Here is a 21,970-nt window from a genome sequence, read left to right as displayed (position 1 = left end):
ATTCCCCTTCTAGATCTCATCCTTATATTCTAGCACCTTCTACAATGCTCACCATATAGAAGTTTTAATAAACATGTTTTACTTAATTTTGCATGGTATACTTAACAAGTATATAACTGAGTTACTATTTTCTAAGGAAAAAGAATTCTAGCCAAATTTAAGAATAAATCACCAAGAGGATTTTGTATGGGCAAGTGATTATCATGGGACAGAACCAACACCTGTCTTGCTTAGTTGCATGAATTTGAGGCTTCAGATATTTCTGAATTGATGTTGGTGGTAGAACAGAAGACAAAATCTAATTATATTGTTTTGAAGGGTAAAAGAAGACTGAGAAAGGGAACACTAAGGGCAAAGGAGTAAAGAAGAGCATGAAAAACTGGTAGACAGTAATTTACTTTCATCTCCATTTATAGTTAATGTGAAATTTAGGCTGCATTAGAGAAGCATACAAGCACTTAAGCACTCTCATAGATGACAAAAAGTAGCAACCGAAGATTACAGACTTTTGGTTGTATTTTCAGGGGTCTAATTTGCCAATTATAAAATAAGGTTCTTCTTCAAGCAATTTAAAATAATGAAATGCAAAGAGGCCAAAAATAAAATGGTGGTTTGTCCTGTAAGAGCCATGCTATCTGCGCTGCTTAAGCAAACTCCCATCAACACTCCTGTCTGAAGCAAAAGCAGAGTTAACACAGTATGCACATAAATCTAAACCTCTGATACTACCGAGCGCAAAGAGCATTCTGATCAGGAATTTTTATATTATGATTATTTTCCATTTAGGAAAACGAGAGACAACATTAAGTTAATTTTTAAAAAACTGCGCAAATCAGTGTTTGAAAGTTAGGCCTTAGACTACCTAGGAAATACTGCCTTTCATCCAATATCAGAAAGTCTACTGCATCCTTTGACGTCCACTGGGGTGAGGGGTGTGGGGGAAGAGGCAGGTGATACAAACTGTGGAATTCTAAACCACTGTCCCTTGCTGGTAGGGAGGTTACAGTCAAGAATGCAGCATTTACCCTCTATTAGGAATTAAAGAGCAAAAATGAAGTCAAAACTAAAAATGCTAGCAGTCCAGGCTAATGCACTGGAGGTTTCCTGCATTAATCTGCACCATGAGGTCAGGAAGACATTGTTTTCAACACTCAGCCTTGGAAATTTACAGGTACTTTGATAACTCTGTGGTTGGCTGCTGCTTCTGTTTCCATGGAAACAGGCTGCTAAAAATGGGGCATGTTTCTTTAAACTGATCATACCTTCACACAAATTCCCCTCTCCTTTTTGTCAAAAGTTGGAATGAATTAAGTATGCTTCTCATGGTATGACAACGTGATGTCAATCCAGGGAACCTGGTACAGAATGGCAGGGACAACGTTAGCCTGTGGCAGACATACAGAAAGATATTATACATACCTATGCGCATCTAAAACAATCTCACTTGGTTAAAACGTAGTGGCAATAAATTACACAGTGGAATAAATGGAAGTATAACACAAATAATAGGCACTGCAAAAGTAAAATCATCCACTTAATTACCTGATCACCAGCAATGTAAAGAGGTTTGAAAAAAACTTGATTTGTTTTTTCAGACAATTAATTTTTAATCTGTAGGACCATGCTGGTTCTATACCTGAATGTCTAGATTTCTTAACCCTCCATGTTTCCAAAAGAAGATAATGTTTATTTTTCTTATCTTGGGGGTAATCAAAAAGTCTATGTTTCATTGCTGCATTAGAATTTCAGTGTGCAGCCATAGGCAGAGGTGCTGACAGTTTAAAAAAATCTTTAGTGGAGTATAATTGCTTTACAGTGTTGTCAGTTTCTGTTGTACAACAAAGTGAATCAGCTATAAGTATACATATATCCCCATATCCCCTCCCTCTTGCGCCTCCCTCCCACCCTCCCTATCCCACCCCTCTAGGTGGTCACAAAGCTGATCTCCCTGTGCTATGCGGCTGCTTCCCACTAGCAATCTATTTTACATTTGGTAGTGTATATATGTCCATGCCACTCTCTCTCTTCATCCCAGCTTCCCCTTCCCCCCTGTGTCCTCAAGTATGTTCTCTACGTCTGTGTCTTTATTCCTGCCCTGCCACTAGGTTCATCAGTACCATTTTTTTTAGATTCCATATATGTGCGTTGTGCTGATAGCTTAAAGCTCTTTCCTAATCCCTCTAAATTGGGAAAATGTACACTGTATAAAAGATTCTGAAATGCCTTAGTGTAAATTCCTAAGGCAGCTTCTCTGAATAAAAAGACAATTAACAATGAAACAGGAAAATAGTGGAATATTATTTACCTCCAGTTTTTCCCAGAATAGTAAGCACATGCTACTCTCTTGAGGTCATTTGATCCTGGCTCAATATCTTGGTTTTTCTTCCCATTTTGTGGATTCAGGAATGGGACACACACACACACAGAGTTGACTCTTGAACAACATGGCTTTGAACTGCACAGGTCCACTTACATGTGGACTTTTTTTTTCAATAAATACAGCACCTGTATTTTCATTTTATACATCTTTATCTAAGAGGGGGAAAAGTTTGTGTTTGATTAGAGATCACAATATGTGGAATCAAAAGAATTAGGGTCTGAGTCCTGATTCTACCCTAACTGTTTTGGTTTCCTGCCCTTGGTTGAGTCACTTGTCAAGTCCTTTGTTTCTGAGGCAGAGAGAGCAGTACTCAGATTTTTGACTGCGCATGGCGGGGGGCGGTGGGAGGCCGGTGCCCTTAACTCCCGTGTTGTTCAACGTTATATATGTATACCTACACACACGTGTCAATTTGCCCACAAAAACAGAAGGAGAACAGAGAACTTGTGACACAACTTGTGTGCAATCCTAGTGTCAGAGCAACTGTGCATGATGATGCAGATCAAAGGATGAGCTGCAGTTGTTCGGGCCAATGGGGTGGGGATGGGTGGGCAGGGAGAGGCGTTCTGGGAGAGAACAGCTGCGGAGGGAGAGAGAAGTAGCACAGAGGCAGGGCCTCACTTGCTGAAGGCGTCCAGAGTGTAGGCGGAGATCAGCTGGGCAGCTCTATCTCTATTTGAGTAAAGATTCCTGTAGAGATTCTATTTGAGGAAGGGGACCTGGATAAGGGTGGGGCTGTGGTGAAACAGTGCTGTTGAGAAATGAAATATTTTTGACGTAGAACTGACAGATTCAATCATCAGATTTGGTGACAGGCTATGAGGAGAAGGTCAAGGAAGGTGTCAAGGATCACTCCCATTTTCGGTTCCTGCCGTGAGCTAATGGGGGGACGGAGGTGCCACTGACCGAGAGACAGGAAACCCTGGAGGAATGTGTTTCATGGGAAGAAGTAAGGGGCCTACTGGAGCCGTCAGGGATGTAGACGACCGCGCAGGTCTGAAGCACAAGAGAGATGCCAGTGCTCACAATCTGTGATCCTCACTCGTTTGGACCAAAGCACATAGAGGTTTCTTCTGCTATCTCTCTCTTCTTTTTTTTTTTTTTTTTTTTTTTTTTTTTGCGGTACGCAGGCCTCTCCTGCTGTGGAGCACCGGCTCTGGATGCACAGGCTCAGCGGCCATGGCTCACGGGCCCAGCCGCTCCGCAGCATGTGGGATCTTCCCGGACCGGGGCACGAACCCGTGACTCCAGCAACGGCAGGTGGACTCTCAACCACTGTGCCACCAGGGAATCCCCTCTGCTATCTCTTTTATGTGTGTGTGTATTTTAACTTCTATATTATCATTCAGTTTCCCACTTTCCAGGCTGTGAGCTCCTTGAATGCCACTGCTTATAGAGGTTTACAACCTCTAGAATGATGCTGTGGAGAAGTACTCAAATTTCTGCCAAATAAAATGATTTCCAATAAAAAGTTAAATTACATAATTTCATCTCAAAGGCAGCATATACCCATTTTTAAAAGACACTGAATTACATCCTGGAAAAAGAATCTTCTACTTTTTCCTTCATACCTGTATGTGACTTGAATTTATTTTAAGGACCGTATCTTATACTTCAAATTTATTTTTAAAAAACCCATTAATTTAGCAATACCTCACTTGTACAACACTTTCAATTATGTAGAACACTGGCAGAAAACAAAGAAAGAAGAATTTCCCAAAGAAATAAAAATAGATGTTGCAAAGTTCACGTGCTTTACTTATAGAAGAAGGCTCGGTAGCATTCTCTATTTTAACTGCTTATTTGTCAGCTTCTCCCAGCATGACTCAATAAATTTTAGTTGAATCAACAACAGAATCAGGATTCCACTATTACATTTTATTTGTTGCTTACTTGGAAGATTAGAAACAGCAGGTCAGGAAAGGGAAAAGCAGCCGAATGTGGCAGATGACAAAAATCAAATAATAAACAATGATTCTAGTAATCTAGTAATGATCTAGGGATCATTCTGTGCACGGGCAAACGGTTTTATACACCTCAACAATGACTTCAGGCACCAATGCCTTACGTTTTGGATTAGCCATTAATTTATAATTGAATTTTAAATTATATCTGAAATAATAGTTCAAACTATATTGTTTAAGAAGGCAGAGAGGGGTATAATATTCTTCAAATACTTATTGCATAACAGTAATGTATCTTTGAGATGCAGGACACTGGGAGTGAGCTATAAAAAATCATCCAAACAATGACCGTATCTCCAAGAAATATTATGGTCTAATAGTGCAGACAGTACAGACACATTCCACAGTAGCAAAAGGTGACATGCCATAAAAAGATGCAGAGCAAGTTACTGGGAGTATATGATAGAGAAGAAATTATTTTTAGCTGATAGGATCAGGTGACTTTCTTTAGGAAATGGCACAGGGATTGGGTTTTAAGAGACTCTGGTCCTGCAAAGCTGGGGTGAGCAGCTTTCCAAGAGAACGTCCAGCGGTGATGGAAATGGTTTATAATCTGCATATGGTTCCCTACAGAAGCCACTAACCAGGTGTGGCATCTGAGTAACTGAAATGTGGAGAATGTGGCTGAGGAGGTAAATTTTTTAAAATTTTACTTCATTTTTAATGATTTTAAATGTAAATCTGAACAGCCATATGAGGCTAATGGATAGTGCAGGTAGAGTATGTATGAGATAATTTCTGTCACTTAGAAAAGTTTTGGTGCTTTAATAAAGGTATTTATTTAGTCTATTTTCCCTAGTTTGAACTGCTCAGAATATCTCAGACAAATGTGCATTTTTTTTTCCATACATAGATCTCCTATAGCCATGTCCCAGCGCACCACATTAATCCACTCTGCTGTCTATGCTGCAGTCTGCCACAAACTTTCACATGCTTCATTGCAACTGTTACTAGCCAGTCTATGACAGAATTGGGAATGTGGTTCCCCAAAGCAGTAGCTCTTCTCCCCACCAGCCACAGCTGAGCCACACAATAAAAGGAGCCCAGATCCCCGAGTCATTTTTTAGAGGACGGCTGACTAGGATAGCTGCCCAACCCACCTGGGACTATGTTTTGAGCAAGAAATGTGCTTTGATTGGTTAAAACACTGATTTGGGGGGTTGTTCGTTAGAGCAGGTAGTTTAGTCAAAGTAATTAATACACAAGCCAGTTTTCTTTCTTTGGTGTTTCATTTTCATCATCAGAGAGCTCCGTATATGGAACATCAATTTTTCCTCTTTAAATTGATTTGCTACCATTTTATTTTGTTTTTGATAAATACGGGATATAACTAGCTGGTAGCACTGGCATTATGATTCATTATCTCAATAATGCTTCATATTAAACCACTTATCTGAATTAAACATCTCAATTTATTTGATTTTCCCCCCAAGTTTCATGATTATTAATTTCTAAGTTGTCAAGTCAGTGATTTGTAATACCCTTTAGTTGTTAGAACCAGAAATTAAATTTAAATCTCATCTGTGATGAGCGCTATTAAAAAATTTTCTAAACCTTTTGTGGATAAGTCAAAAGCTGAGAATCCCTACTGCTGCTTTGACAAAAGAAACTAGTCTAAGGAAAATGTCCTATTTTGAAGCTGATCAGAATTCATGACATTTATTGCTGTTTCTCACCTGAAGCAGAAAATAATTAAATTCTCCAACTATATATGTGGGTTGGTATTTATCAAAAAGTTTATATAAGCATTAACAAAACTGTGAGAAGATATGCTTTATTATCCAAAGAATTCTCTGGTATGTGGTGACAACTATTCACGGGCGGTTGACACTTGGAACATTTTTCCCTTAAATTTTCAATCGGTATTACGAAATTTTCTTGTTAAGGTGTCACATAAACTTTGAAACCTATGATTATCTGCTTACAAAATCTGTTTTCCCCCCAGTAATAATTTCAGCTAATTAGCACTGTCAACAATAACAGGAATTCTAAAATGTCCCCAAATAAGCAAGAACTAGAGCAACTACTTGAGAAGCAGAGGAGACCTCCCACCCCTCGCAGCAGACACCATCACAAACGCCAGAGACCCAGCTGTGCCGCTACGATTAGAATGGAATGGACCAAAATCTATCCGTCCTTCATTACCTGAAAACTTTTGATTCAGACACTACCACAAATGAGTGGAACACCAAATATTATTCATGTGAAAGATAGTATTTTAAATTAGTATCCCTTAACACAAGGCATAAACCATAGACATGACTAAATAGTCAGAAATTTGTCTTTTGACAAGATAGCATAGGATCTAATTAGACTCTGGGGCATTTTAGTATTTGAACATTGCTGCCATATCAATAAGCTTTCACAGATTAATAAAACTGACATATGACCCAGGACCTAGCAGCAGAAGAAGCTCAGCGGTGGCCTGTCCCAAGAGTCTGATAAGGTCACTGCTGGTGCTCATCTGTAGGCAGTGACTGTGACACACTGAATTCCAGGAGTTCAACCCTGCAAAGGAACGTAGTCATTTTCAGAGGACGCCAAGGAAAAAAAGCAGCTTTCTGCAAAATTTCTCCTATTTTTTCTGTTCTAATTAAACTCAGGTCTAATCCTCTTTCAGTGTCACTACCTTTGAGGTAACAGATCACCTTTGATATCTCTATTTTTTTTTCCCCCTCAGCGCTATCGCTAGCAAAAAGTAAGTAGAAATACAGTCTGTTGAGATAGAAAGCGAAGCCTAGTTCAATGCAACTGTGGTAATGTAGATGAACTTTATCATCCAGTCATTTCTGTGGAGTGTTTAAAAATATGAAAGTTCTCTCCCTGTATACCTCCTTTATACTGATGAATTTACATGACAGTAAGATATATAAATACTTCTCTACTTTGTCAATATACACAAGATATTAAAAATTAAATTTTAAATAGAAGGAAAAAGTAACTAAGGGTTAAAAAAAATAAGAAGAGGGACGGCAAACTGGCATGAAACTGGGTATCTCATAAAGACACTGTGAAGTAGGTATTGTTTATCTTCATTGTACAAAGGAGGAAATTAGCTCAGAGCAGTGAACTTGTCTAGGGTCACAGAGCTAAAAAATGGGATTTGATCCCAAGTATATCTCACTTCAGAGTCCATGCTCTTGCTTTGTGACATTATACTACAGCACATGTATAAATTCAAAGCATGGTCACAACTGTTATGGAAAGAATCAATATATTATGTAATCATTTCAAGGCAGTTTTGCTGTTCCTGTTGATAATTCTCCTACCCTGTTTTTATATTTTTAATTCTTGCTCTCTACACTCCTTATCATACTGTTGTAACATCTTTTTATTTCTCCAATTGCATTTTCCTCCACTTTTCCCAGTTTTTCAAGTAGCATAAAAACTGTTAAAAATTTATGATGTTAATAGGAGCTTAACACTAGAACTTGACTTAAATGATACATAGATAATCCCCCTTTTTAAGTTAATGATTTAAAAAAATTAAGTTCCCCTCAGTGAGTCTCTAGAACGTGCCCTAGAAGGTCTACCGGTGTTGATTTTACAAGAGTCTACAAGAAGATCTGCAGCGCACAAGCGGGGGCGACCCCGCCGTCTGGTTCCTGGCAGCAGCTATTGATACTTCATTCTGTGTCCTTTGTTTCCATCTACATGTTTTTTTCAACCAGTACCCAAAAGAATTTCAACTCCAATAAGAAAACAACTATCGTTCCTTCTTCTTATTGTTTAAATATGCAACAATCTGTCCCCACATTCTCCTTTTCTAAATGTATGAAAAAGAAAAGAAGGAATATCATTTTGGAAGAAGCTCAAACTGCTGCTTGGGCAGATAACTATATTTACTGTCTGGGTCTCCAGAAGATGAGGAAGAGCCAGTGGAGAGGTGAGGGGGGCAGCTGATGGTTATTGTGGCGGGTTTTCCTCACAAAGAACACTAGAAAATCAAATTTCAAATTAAGCAAGCATCAAGAGGGGTGACTTTCATATCTCAAATTCAGAAAAAACTTATTCTCTGAAGATTCTGAATTTCTTACTCCATGGCCCCTGGTCTCCAGCTGCTGTAGTAAAGCACACTGGGCACTGGTCTTGCCACGCTTCAGTATACCAGGACACAGGACAGCAGTGCCCAGAACTTTGGACATTTTCTTAAATCAGTCAGGGAGGTACCTGCGTGGTGGCCACTAACAATCACTGACAACATTCTTAAGCTTACTCTTTGCTTGTTAAAAAAAACCACAAAATTACGCAATGTGCCTAAAAAACAAAACAAAATGATGGTGCAATGTGCATTATAACCAATTAAACCAATCATTTAAAGATACACTTAAGAAAGAGCTAGCTACCTTCCTGCTTTTAAACAATAAAAACCATAAACATGTTAATTGGAAAAAAAATCATTTCCCTGGAACTACGTGTTCGTCAATGTAAAAGAAGCAGGGTTCTGCAGAACACTGAAAAGGAAATGGCCTCTCTTAAAGTGAGGTGGGGGGAAGCAAAAAAATTAGAGGACATGAGAAAATCGACAAAACGAACCTGGTAGGATTTCACCGAAATGAGGACTGGCTTCCTAAGTCCCCTTACTCTATCAATTACTGCCACCTCCCTGGAGCCCTATCAGTTAATGAATCTTCAGAAAGAGCTACCAACAACAGCATTAAGCTTTCATTTCAAAGAACTTAAGAGTGTGTAAGGTACGTGAGTGGACAGAGAGCTGACACACGGCATGGGAAGCAGACACACATGCTCAGCCTGGCTGACGAGAGTATGAATTTGGCAGTTCTGCCCCTGTCCACAGACAGACTGACCTTCCTTGAGACTTTTCTGGTTGCTCCCTTCAAGGCATTCCTTTTCTTTTAGTGGCTCGAAATCGCCAGCAGCTAAAATCTCCGGGAAGCCCTGTTGCTGCTTCTTGGAGCTATCGATCATGGTGAGAGGCTTCTGGAGACAGGCAGCATCAAGCAAGAGAAAAGCTCAATCTGCCAAACAGCAGAGGCCAGCGCTCGGAGTCCTCTGGTCCCTGGGTCCTGGGTGCCTCCTCACAATACCCCGATCACTGGGCAATTATGTCTTTAAGCAGCTGAAGGAGCCGTTACCCTTTAGTTGCCAGCTGGACCTGCAAATCGACTCCTGCTGATGGAAGCCCGAAACTCTCTCCCACGTTGGGAGGCAGAGGCACGGAAGCACGATGATGCTGAAATCCCACCCCTTTTCCCAGCCAGCCCAGCTTCCCCCGCACTGGGGACTTCAATCTGCAGTTTGATGGTCCGTGTCATCTGACAAACACTGACTCAAGCAGTTAAAAATAAATCCTCTAGTTGTTAAAAGAGAAGACTTTGCTGATACCTAAGAAGACAAATTGCTGCCTGTGGTCTCTCTCCGGCTCTCTATAAACACAGCCACAGGCTGTGGAAATACTTTCTATCAGCCAGCCAAGCACATCCATTACTCATTAAGTTCTCCAGCTAAACAAACGGCGGTCTAGGGCACCCGAAGGAAGAGGGTCTTATCTCAGCAGAGGCACCACACTGAATAAACATGTTACTAGCATATCTGGATAAAAACAGAAGCATGTCACCACCCCACTGCTTTCGTGGTGTGCTTTTTGCCGTTCCCGGCTCTCCCAGGCACAGCCGGTTCTCTCTGTCACAGGGAATGCCCGTAACTGCAGTTTTCTGCCTTCGCCAATGCAGACCCGGGTGGCAGTTTTCCTTTGTGCCACTAGTCGGCCGAGAGAGTTAACATCGCCATGATTGTGCTAAGGAAGAAAATCTCCTCCCCTGTGTTAAAGGCAGACACTAAAAGCTTCTAGTTCATAACAGGTTGCACCAGCAAGCAGCCAAGTTTAAATTCACGTGAGTTATCAACGGGCACCGTTTCCCCAGGTCACTGGCTGCCCACTAGGAATAGGGACGCTGCTTGAAGGAAATCTGCAGGTAAGGCAACTCGAGGCAAAGTGGAAATGCCTGCTTTCGTACACACCAAACATCTGTCTGTCTATAGCTGTAGCCAAAAGAATCTGATTTTCATGGTTTGAAGTATGCTCCTTTGCAAAGAGGTCCCATAAAACCCATTAGAGGTTGTAAGAGCAGGAGACTGAATCCTCCCTCCTTGAGAGATCTGCTTTTGCTTTGTTCACTTTTTAAATAATCAACATCTAACAGAGTGCCTGGAATATTAGGGAGTTCTTAACAAATACTTGTTGCATGACTAAGTGAATGAATGAAAGCAGAAGATAATACTCAGAGCTCTTCTTTTGATAATACTCAGAGTTCTAAAGAAGTCCTAGGTCAGTGACCAAGAGTCACTAATTTTCAGATGAACAGCTACATGTTCTTTAAAGGAAGCACATTTTCTCTTTAAAAGAAAATACACACATACACTTCGAATGTGCATGTGACATGATCTTTTTGTGGGATAAAGAAAGGCTTACATTTTTACAGCCAGAAAAATCAATATTCTCTTCAACATATAACAGAGATGGGGACTGGATGAAGATTCTTTCCTTTGTCCCTGGTTCCAAGGCTGGTGTGCACTAAATCTGTGCTGTTCTAGAAAGATAGTTATTTATCCTTCACTAGTGTCTCTCAAGAATGGGATTACACAACACATGACATGCTTCTTGTCAACTGAAATTCCTTCTGAGGCAATTTAAGTCCATCGCTGGTAGTCTAAACCCCTGCGGGAACAAACTGCGACGACCTTAACACACTTCTCAAAAAATACCCTCAAATGCTCTGCTACTATTTCTGATCCTAAGGCCTCCATTCTTCTAAATTAACTGTTCCTACACCTTTAAAGGAGTAAGAAAAAACCCATCATTTTCTGCGGACATTCTTTGGGTCGGTCTGCAGAAAGTTTTGCCAAGTTTATCTCACTTAACTCCTAATAGCCCTTTTTGATCACTATGATTATTTGTACATTCTAGACATTTTACAGACCAAGACCAAAGTCACAGAGCTTGTAAGCAGCAGATCTGGAATTCAACCAACATCTTAGTTCTCCAAAGCCCACATCTTTTTTCTATGGCATTGCAATGCCTGCTGTCTTCTAAAACATGCTCCATTTCCATGCTTTAGTTTGATCTTGGGACAGGCTTAAGAGCAGAGACCATTACTTTCATTGCCTTCAGGTAATTCTACTCCTAGTGAAAAGGGAACACTCTTGCACTGCTGGTGGGAATGTAAATTGATACAGCCACTATGGAGAACAGTATGGAGGTTCCTTAAAAAACTACAAATAGAACTACCATACGACCCCGCCATCCCACTACTGGGCATATACCCTGAGAAAACCATAATTCAAAAAGAGTCATGTACCAAAATGTTTATTGCAGCTCTATTTACGATAGCAAGGACATGCAAGCAAGCTAAGTGTCCATCAACAGATGAATGGATAAAGAAGATGTGGCACATATATACAATGAACTATTACTCAGCCATAAAAAGAAATGAAACTGAGTTATTTGTAAAGAGGTGGAAAGACCCGGAGTCTGTCATACAGAGTGAAGTAAGTCAGAAGGAGAAAAACAAATACCTTATGCTAACACATATATATGGAATCTAAGAAAAAAAAATGTCATGAAGAGATTAGTGGTAGGACGGGAATAAAACACAGGCCTACTAGAGCATGGACTTGAGGATATGGGGAGGGGGAAGGGTAAGCTGTGTCGAAGTGAGAGAGTGGCAGGGACATATACACACTACCAAATGTAAATTAGATAGCTAGTGGGAAGCTGCTGCATAGCACAGGGAGATCACCTCTGTGCTTTGTGAGCACCTAGAGGGGTGGGATAGGGAGGGTGGGAGGGAGGGTGATGCAAGAGGGAAGAGAAATGGGAATATATGTATATCTATAACTGATTCACTTTGTTGTAAAGGAGAAACTAACACACTATTGTAAAACAGTTATACTCAAATAAAGATGTTAAAAGAAAAAATTCTACTCCTGGTGAGGGAGACGGAAGGCAACATAATCATACTAGAGTGCTTTTATGAAAGCAATTTAACTTTTCCTGAAATAATAACAACAGCAGCCAACTTTGTTTAGTGCTCTAAACAAAGCTGTAGTGCACAACAGTCTAAGTGCTCTTTATATACGATCTCATTTATTCTGTTGACAGACCTGTGAATTCACTGTTGTTATCCTAATTTACAGGTGAGAAAACTGAGGCACAGGAAAATCAAATATTTTGTCAGAGATCACATATCTCATAAGTGTAGCCAGGATTCCAAACAGGCAGCTTGGTTCCAGAGCCTACATTTGTAATTGCTTTGCAAAAAGAACAACAAAAACAATAAACCCCAACATTCTCCTTTTCAGGATGTTGTTTATAAAATTGTACCCAATTTTTTGGCCACAAGTTTAGAAACCTAAGTAGATACAGAGCTACACCATCCTTAAAAATTCTTTATTGGCCATGTGTATGTGTGTGTGTGTGTTTAGTATGTTAAAAAGTAATACAATTCTCTTTTAAGGATCCTCTGTAGTCTTATTATTTTTGTTTCTGATAAATATAAAAGATCTCAATAAGGAAACATTTTCTGGCTATAGATTTATATTAAAAGTCTTGCCTCTGTAGTTTTGAAAGGGATTAATAATTTCTCTAGTGCTGAATATGCCTAAAAGAACATTTATTTTGCTATTTTAAAAATTCTGAAATAATTTCAAATTCAAAAAGCCTTTTTCCCCTGAACCATCTGTGAGAAGGCTCTGAAACGATACCTCTTTACCCTAAGGGTTCTGGTTTATAATTCCTACAAACAAGGCTATTCTCCCACATAACCACAATATGACCATCAATATCATGAAATTAACACTGATATATCACTGCCACCTAATCCACAGACTCCATTCAAGTTCTACCAGTTGTCCTGACAACATCCTTTATAGCAGAAGGACTCAAACCAGAATCACATATGGCACCAAGTTTTCAAGTCTCTTTAGTTTTCTTCCATCTTGAACAGTTAGTTCCTCAGTCTTTCTTGACATTTCTTTCCTTGACTTTTGAAGATTACAGGCTGGTTACTCAGTAGAATTATTCTCGGTTTGAGTTCGTTTGATGTGTCTTCATGATTACATACCAGTCGTGGCAGGAATATTTTTGGCAGGAATACCACAGAAGCAATGTAATGTGTTCTTTGCATCCCATCAGGTGGTGCACAAATTCAACTTGTCTCATAGCTGATGAAGTTTATTTTAATTTATTAAAATGGTACTGGCCAGGTTTCTTCACTGCCAAGTTAATTTTTCTCTTTGTAATTAATTATTTCATGGGGCTGAGTTATTTATTACTAGAATGACTCCAAATGATGATTTTGAAAATTCTATCATTCCTTCTACATTTATTAGTGGCACATCCTACTGTAAGAAAAAATACTCTTTATTCAGTTCATGTTATCTATTTATATCAGCATGGACTCAGCGACTCCTACTTCTTTCAATGGGTTATAATATGTTCCTTTCATTATTTATTTTGATGCTCAAAAATAATTCAAATAATTCCAGATTTGGCCAGTGGGAATCCCTTTGAGCTGGCTTCAGCATCTTATTGTTCTGAGCACTTTGAGTACTTTCTTACTTTTTGGCATAAGATGTTCCAGGCTCACCTTTTACCTTTCCTGCTCTGTTGAGAAACCAAGCTAGGTGTGCTCAATGCTATTTGGGTGTCACTGTTCCCAGGCCTTTTCTGTAGTCAGAGGTAGGAAATATGTGTGAGTTTATGTCTCTGTGTGTGTAAACACAACATATTTACGTCTCTCACTATTAACAGATGTAAATACAGACCTATATTTAAGTATGTACATCTATATTTATATATATTGAAAACCATGAGTTCACCCCAATGCCTCCAATTCCAGTCCAACCCCACAGGGTCATTCTCAGTTTCTTTCTTTTCTACATTTGTAAACTCCTCCTCCTATAGTGAGAATCTTGTCCCATGGTCTCTGCCACCCCACTCATGGATACCCCGTTCACCCCATTACTGTCACTGCTGTGGCCAAACCCAAGGCAGATGTCTGCTCACCCACTGGCTCTGAGGCGTGGCACTGGACTGCTGCCCCCACTCCCATGGGGCAGCTGTCTTGCTCAGCCCCACATAATGTCTCTTGGATTGAATCAGGGCTGGAGGGAGGAAGGAGACCTGCCTTCTCTCCTGGTGGGAGAAGCCCACAATTATCACGTGAACTGCTCTCCGGCAGGTCTGCCCTTGTTCCTTATGTGCTTCATCCTCTTCAGTGGCACTTGGCTCTACTGTCACGAGTGGCATTTAACTTCAAATGATAGGTGATTGAATTCACTTAGGCTATGATAAATATGCTTCCACAGTGTTTGTGTCTACACTCAAAAGAGCTGTTTTAGTATGAAAGAGAGTACCATAAATCAAGTCAATTTTCCCACTACCCCAAGCACAGATATTTAATAAGCGTGAGAAAAACTGTATGGCTTGGAGACTAGGAACAATCTAAGAAAGGCCTCAGGGAATCAGAACAGAAACAAACATGGCTCAAGGGACCTACACAAAAACCTGGCAGAGTCAACATACGTTTACAAAACTGCTGACAAGAAAGACTATCATTGTGATGACGCTGTGCTTCAATAAGGAAAAACCTGAGGATGTTACCAACTGGGCAATGTTCCGCCTATGTAAAAATATTCAAAAGTAATGAATAAAATAAAAGTAATGAATAAGATAATTAGTAATAGAATGCGAAGAGACTGCTAAATACTAAGTACTGTTTGTACTTCTCCTGCAGCATTCTGGACCTCGGGATTGAGGAAGATGCCCTTTGCTTTTTGCCTTCCACCTCTTGGTGCTTTGGAACACGTCCTCAGGTGACCATTCACTGAAGAAAATGCCGGCACTTTGGGGCTTCCTTCACACAGTCTGAGCACAGTATTACAACATTTATGGAGTCATAGTCAGTCAGATTGGATGCATTTAGGGAGAAAAATTTCAGTCCAGGTTACGCCTACATTTTTTTCCTAAGGGTGTCATATTTTCAGTAAAATACATATTTGATCCTTAATTTTCTCCTTTTTAACATCACAAATGCCACTATAAAATATATCTTTAGACAATTACTAAATGGTATGGTAAATTCCAATAATTTCATAATTATTAAGCCCAACTTGATAATACTGATAATTGAAAATATTTTTTGTAAACACGGACAAGTACAGAGTGCTATCTGTGAAATCAGACAGCATATCTTAAAAGTCCTTCATTTTTACCACTGTTTAACTACATGAATATTGAATAGTACTGCAGATATAAAGAGATTATGGAAACGACTGTTTCATGAGGAGGGATACATTTTTCTAACACTTCTAAGATAAGATTTTTAAAGAATATCAATGATTTGAGCAACTGAGTATTTTAGCATAACTGAACACTACAACAGGGCCAAACAGCCTGATAGTTTCATTTGTAATCTGTGCTTATCATAATCTTTCATCCTAGAATGCAGCCACGACTAGCTCGGAGGCACTTCCCTCCTGTGTTTGCCTTATCCTCTCTGAAGATGTGAACGGCAACCCTGGAAAGGTTTTTCAGGACTGAATTTGGACCATTAACACTTTGCTGATTAACCTCGGCTTACACTGAGGGGAGAGAACTTCCTTTGGGGCGGGAAACCAGTGGGGGAGGCAGAGGACATGTTTCCTAGCTCTTCCTCAGGCGGGTCCTCACATGACAGTGGCACCACTCAATCGCGGCATTCTGACAGCACCTCAGTTACTGGTGTCCTTTGTCTTCTGCCCCCCACTCCAGATCTTTAGTATGGATAATCAAGAGACGAGAGGATATACTTTATCAGCTTTGAGAAAGTCATCCAAATCCTTTCTCTACTTCTAAGCCTGAGAGTTACTTATAAATGTATAAATACAGACAACTGGCTGGAAGATTTACAACCCAGAGCATTCCTTAGATTATATTTCTTCAAAGCAGACCTCCTTGAATTCTGAGTTATGGACTATAAGGGAGAATGAAATGACTACAGCTTTGAGGGTTTAGCACAGATGGGAGGAGTGACAAGTTAAGAGGATCGAGTCCTAGAGAAGACTGGAGGGCACATCATCCAGTTACCAGCAGTTTGATGCTGAGGTCGGCACCTGTGACAAGGAAACTGACTACCACAGTGTTTCTCGACCTTTTTTACATCATAGCTCCCGACCCTTTTTAATATAATTTTTAAAATCACTTTCCATGAAATTTTAGTATCACAGATTTATTGTATGTATTTATGTACTCTATGTATATCTGTACATTATACATTAAAAAGATTTCTTTGCCTATACCCCAAGAGCCAATTTTCATTCCTGTTGAGAATGCTTAATTTACAAGAGGGAAAGCCAGTATTTCCTATTTTGTTGAGGAAAAAAATAATAAGATAATAAGAATGAACTGTATGTAGGAAACCCTCAATGAGAAAGTAACCAATGTTCACCATCTGTGATAATGGTTTTTAGATCACAAGTAAATTTAGCAGGATCTTGAGGATCTTTCTGACCCTCAGCAGCTCTGAGGGAAACACGTATCGATATTTGTTTTGTTAAAAAAGAAAGTGCAGCTCAGCTACGAAATGATGTGTTTTCAAGTTGCTCTGCTGGTGAACACATATCCTTAATCCTGGTTTTCTCACTCCAACATTCTTTTCACCAAAAGCAAAAGCCTGTGGTTTTTTTTTTTTTTCTTCCTGTTTACTAAATTGACATGTGATTTTCAGAGGCATGTATTTAAGAAAAATTGGTAATTTAATTTCAGGGGGATATAAGATCACAGATGGATTTTATGAAGGTTAGAGGCAGGATGGTTTTGTGGAAGGAACACAACTTCAGGGTTAAACATAATTCGGTTGTGAGACCTATGAGGTCTTGGAAAAGTGGCAACATCTTTGTGCCGTGCCTGCCTCATCTATAGCAGTGCATTAACGATAACAACAGCAGTAGCTGTTTTCTGTGATTATAAAAATCAGGAAAAAATGCATATAAAATTCCTAAGACAGGCACAACTGGCACTCCCCAAACGGTGGAGTGTGTCGGGGCTCATTTCTGGAATGACCTCCTTTGTCTGTCTCCCCCATGGCTGCTTGTCTGCTAGGCTTGTGGTCTCTCCGGCAAGACATACACACACAGACATAAGTGCAGACCACCACACTAACCACCACACCACACACATTCTGTTTTCCAACCCCACCCTCTGAGGCTGCAGCAGGGTGCAGATAAAGTTCATCATTTTTTGGTTTGGCACTTAACACCTTCTGGTGTCTTTCTACTACTTGAGATTTCATGTATTAGATTAAATTTGAAATTTTTATACTCGCAGAGAACGCTGCTGATACTTTTTCACTTAACTTGAATAATGAAATAGAAAAACCGCCCCAGGTTACTAATCACAGCCAAGTAGTCAGCCATGGGCTCTGAGAAGTGGGTAGAACAAACCCGAGGACATACTTTCAGGAATCCAAGGATGTCTTCTTGGATGAGTTCTTTGTGGAAAATTTAAAAATTTCTTGTTTTCATTTTGTTAATCTTGAAGAAAGAATCAAGTGTTGCTACATAAGAATGCAAAGTAAAGAGAGCTGGACCTTGTGGTGATGACATATTCAGGCCTAGAGAAGGCAAAGTGATAGCAGCCTGCAGCGGTCTGAACAGAGAAGCGGGTGGAAGAAGCGAGGCACCGTGGCAGGGGGCAGCACGGGCTTGAGCCTAGGCAAGAGCAGCCAGCACCGCGGTCAGGTGTCTAGCAGTTACATTTATGCAGAAATGCAGGTGTCACAGGAAATTAACACCGATTTGAATTTCATTAGCTTTGTAGATTTCTGTAAATAACAGACAAAAGTGTTCCTGTTTCGTAGTTGTATAAGTGCTACTAAGCCTAAGGAGCTTATACTTCTTTTACAGTTGTACCTAATTCTGCAACATTACACTAATAAACATTAAGTCATCTCCTAACTGTTCTTAAAGGGTCAGTACATTTCTTAAGTTTGTGAACCACTGCTTTACCGTATAACTCAAATGGGGAGAGGGGACCCATTTACTCTGCTGCTCACCTTCCACAACATTTTCCTGAGGTGAGAATTAAGCATTTCCCTTTGTTTGTTTACCTAACCTGACTGGGGATCCTATTTTGCCATCTTGGGAGTCATGACAAAAGGTGGAGATAACACCAAGCATGGCCTGAGAAATTAAGGAGGCAAGAGGACTATGCAATTTCAATATAAAATCATGTCATACCCTCACCCCTTCTCCAAAATGTTTCCTTTATCTCTTATTGACTCTACTTTGAATTACCTGCGCCACTGTTCCAAAGCATCTCCATTTTCCTCAAGGCCACGCTACATAACTATACCCTTATACCTTTCTCAGCAAGTAACTTGGGATCCTAAGATCTATGAATATTGAGGTCTTCAGACATAAACTCCACTCCACCTTCCCACTCCCATCCCACCTCCTGTCTTTGAGGAAAAAGCAATCTTTTTTCTTGCAGAGGGTAATCCAGACAGGACTGCAGTTCCCTCCCACCTACTTACAAAATTGTGATCAATGAATGAAACTTCTCCGCGAGGATTCTTTGTGCCCACTGAGATTGCACTGGCATCAACTGTCAACCCTAAACCCCCACCACTGCACACAGAAACACACGTGCCCTACTTTGGATTCAGGAGCTTTTTGCTTTCTAAACGGCAATTCCTAAATGAGTTTTCCTTCTGCAGTTAAAATACCCTTGATGTTAAGATTATATGCTCTACTCAGGACGAAATCATCTCTAATTTTGTAAGTTAGGCTTTGCTGGAAAAACAAAGATTTTTGTTTGTTTGTTTGTTTTAAAGGCAAACAGTGGGCTTAGCCTAGACCTCAGGTAGGTCCAGCTCCAGACAATGCACTTAAAAACCAAAGCTTGTCTCACTCATCCTCAGTCTCAGTGCCTGGGACACTGCCTGCACAATTAATGGTGCCTGGATAAATAAAAGAATGTCACTCAACTGACCCACATTCAGCCAGGCCTCTCCCTGCCAATGTAATTCTGCCCACATTTCTTATCTTGGCATTCAAAGCCACTGATGCTTTGTCTCCCACTTTCCTGAGGAGCGTTATTAACCCCAGACATGTTCCCTATGCTTCAGCTAAATCAAGCTAGTTTTCCTTATCTTTGCTCAAGTTTTTTCTTCTGCCTGAAATTCTCTATTTCTGCCCATGGAAACTGTACCCAAGCAAGAACTAGCTCCAGTATCAATCTCTTTCAGAAGCTTTTCAGGATGTCTCTCAACACCCCCAAAGAGTCAGATCTGAACGCTCACGATACCGGTCATGGGAGGACTCAGCCTTTTGTGAATCATAATCAAGATGATGACGACGCTGGCACTAATGTTTATATGTCACTTACTGTGTACTGAAGTGCTTTATTTATACATGATGCTAAGCACTTCACATATACCCACTCAGTTTACTCTTCTCAATAACTCTATCTACTACTCTCTCCTTTTAATACTGGGGTACTGAGAGGTTAAGTAACTTTCCAGCTACACAGCTTTTGAGGAGTAGAAGATGGATTTGTAACCTAGGCAGTATGGGTGCAGACTACTAGCTTTTCTCAGGGGCTCTGTGAGAGAATTAAGCCCTAATATCCAAAGGTATCCACTGTATAAAATGAATTAACTTCTCCCCTATGTGTCTAGAATGGTACTAGCTATGTAATCCTTGGGATAATTAAGAAAACAGTCACTCTAATCTCATGTATAGGGAGTAATTTTCTCACAGAACCCTCGTTGAAAAAGGAGTTGTTTTGGCAATTTTTTTTTTCAATTAGAAAAGTAAAAATATTGCATAGGGCTTCCCTGGTGGCGCAGTGGTTGCGAGTCCGCCTGCCGATGCAGGGGACACGGGTTCGTGCCCCGGTCCAGAAGGATCCCGCATGCCGCAGAGCAGCTGGGCCCGTGAGCCATGGCCACTGAGCCTGCGGGTCTGGAGCCTGTGCTCCGCAACGGGTGAGGCCACAATAGTGAGAGGCTTGCGTACCGCAAAAAAAAAAAAAAAAAAAAAAAAAAAAAAATATATATATATATATATATATATATATATATATATTGTATAGGTCTTAATCCTTGACAATCAAGTGTATTTACAAACAGCAAGTATCTTCATGTAAACAGTTCTGGTTGGAAGACCCAGAGGGCACTCCTCTGGGGGAGGGGATGCTTTTCACTGCTTCACTGTGCTTTCTTTCAATGTGTCTGGATGCTCTTCGTATTCCTGACATCCCTTCCCCATCTTAGTAAACCTTACAATCTTCAAAAGCTGCAACTGCATCTCATTTATCTTTTTGTCTCCCGAGAGCCATCCCAGTGTTTAAATCATGTTCACATGGTCATGTTTCTCTGTAATTAAGTAAATTCTTACACTCAGTAGTCCAGGCTAGTTGATAAGCACCTTCCTTACAGGAAACTAACAACTAAAACTACCTGTTATATTTTTTTGGTTGTATCTGACAGGCATTTAAAAATCAAGATTACTGAGGCATAAAGACAATGAGATACACCCATTTAAAGTGTATAATTTGGTGAGTTTTGATGGAGGTATACACCTGTGAAACCATGGTCCCATGTGAGGTACAGAATGTTTTCATCATTCCCCAAAGTATCTGCTTGCCCCTTTGCAGTACATACTTCTGCTACACCCAGCTTCAGGTAATCACTGATCTGCTCTCTATCATTATGGAATAGTTTGCCTTTTCCAGAATTGCAAGTAAATGAAATCATACAGTATGTATGTAGTCTTTTGTGTTTGAGTTCTTTCACTAAGAGAGCCATCCATGTTGTTGCATACATCAGTAGTTAGTTCCTTTCTATTACTGAGCAATAATTCATTGTATGGAGAGACCATATTTTGATTATCCATTCACCTGTTGGTGGACATTTGGGTACTTTTCAGTTCTGAGCTACTATGAATAATTCTGTCATGAACATTTCTGTATAAATCTTTGTGTATATAATTATACTCCTTTCTTTTGAATAAAGGCTTGGTCATATAGTAGGTATATGCTTAGCTTTTGAAACTATGGTTTCTTCAAAAGAACTTTATAGGCAGCTTTATTTGTAATAGCCAGAAACTGCAAATAACCATCCATACATAGGTAAATGAATAAATAAATTTTGGTGTATCCATACAAGAGAATACTAATCATCAAAAAAGAATAATAAACAACAATATGGATAAATCTCAGAATAATTAGGCTGAAGGAATGAAGCCAGACACAAAAAAGAGCACATGATTCCATTTATAAAAAATTCTAGAAAATGCAAACTATAATCTATAGTGACAGAAAGCAAATCAGTGGTTGCTTGGAGACTGGTGAAAAGAAGAATGATTACAAAGGGGCATGAGGAAATTTTTAAGGGTGATGAAAATGTTCTTGATTATGGTGATAACAAAATTCCTCAAGTTGAATACTTTAAATATGTGCACTATATTGTATGTCAATTATACTTCAATAAATTTGTTTTTTTTAAGACAATGGCACTTGTGGAAACAGACAAATTCCTTGATGTGATATGATAACTTTGAAACAGTCTCTACTATTTACAAACTTTAATGCAGTAGAAGATTATTTTCCTGGGTGTCTGAA

At 39.7% G+C, this 21,970-nt stretch overlaps 1 protein-coding gene across 15 annotated transcripts in view; it reads right to left on the bottom strand.

Moving 5' to 3' along the window:
• MRTFB (myocardin related transcription factor B) overlaps positions 1–21,970 on the bottom strand; it is a 280,358-nt gene that overhangs the window by 62,083 nt on the left and 196,305 nt on the right. The window contains exon 1 of one of the 15 annotated variants that reach the window (XM_059038316.2): positions 9,153–9,595. The exons of the other annotated variants lie outside the window; for them this stretch is intronic. Coding sequence (XP_058894299.1) covers positions 9,153–9,273 — 121 coding nt within the window. The 5' untranslated portion in view covers positions 9,274–9,595. Of the gene's footprint in view, positions 1–9,152; positions 9,596–21,970 lie in introns of those variants that run through there. 15 annotated transcript variants of the gene reach the window in all.

The sequence above is a fragment of the Kogia breviceps genome, chromosome 14 (assembly GCF_026419965.1).
Source record: "Kogia breviceps isolate mKogBre1 chromosome 14, mKogBre1 haplotype 1, whole genome shotgun sequence".
In the NCBI taxonomy this organism is placed as follows: Eukaryota; Metazoa; Chordata; class Mammalia; order Artiodactyla; family Physeteridae; genus Kogia; species Kogia breviceps.
The sequence above is the reverse complement of the archived record's forward strand: the minus strand, read 5'-3'. Positions and strand labels throughout refer to the sequence as shown.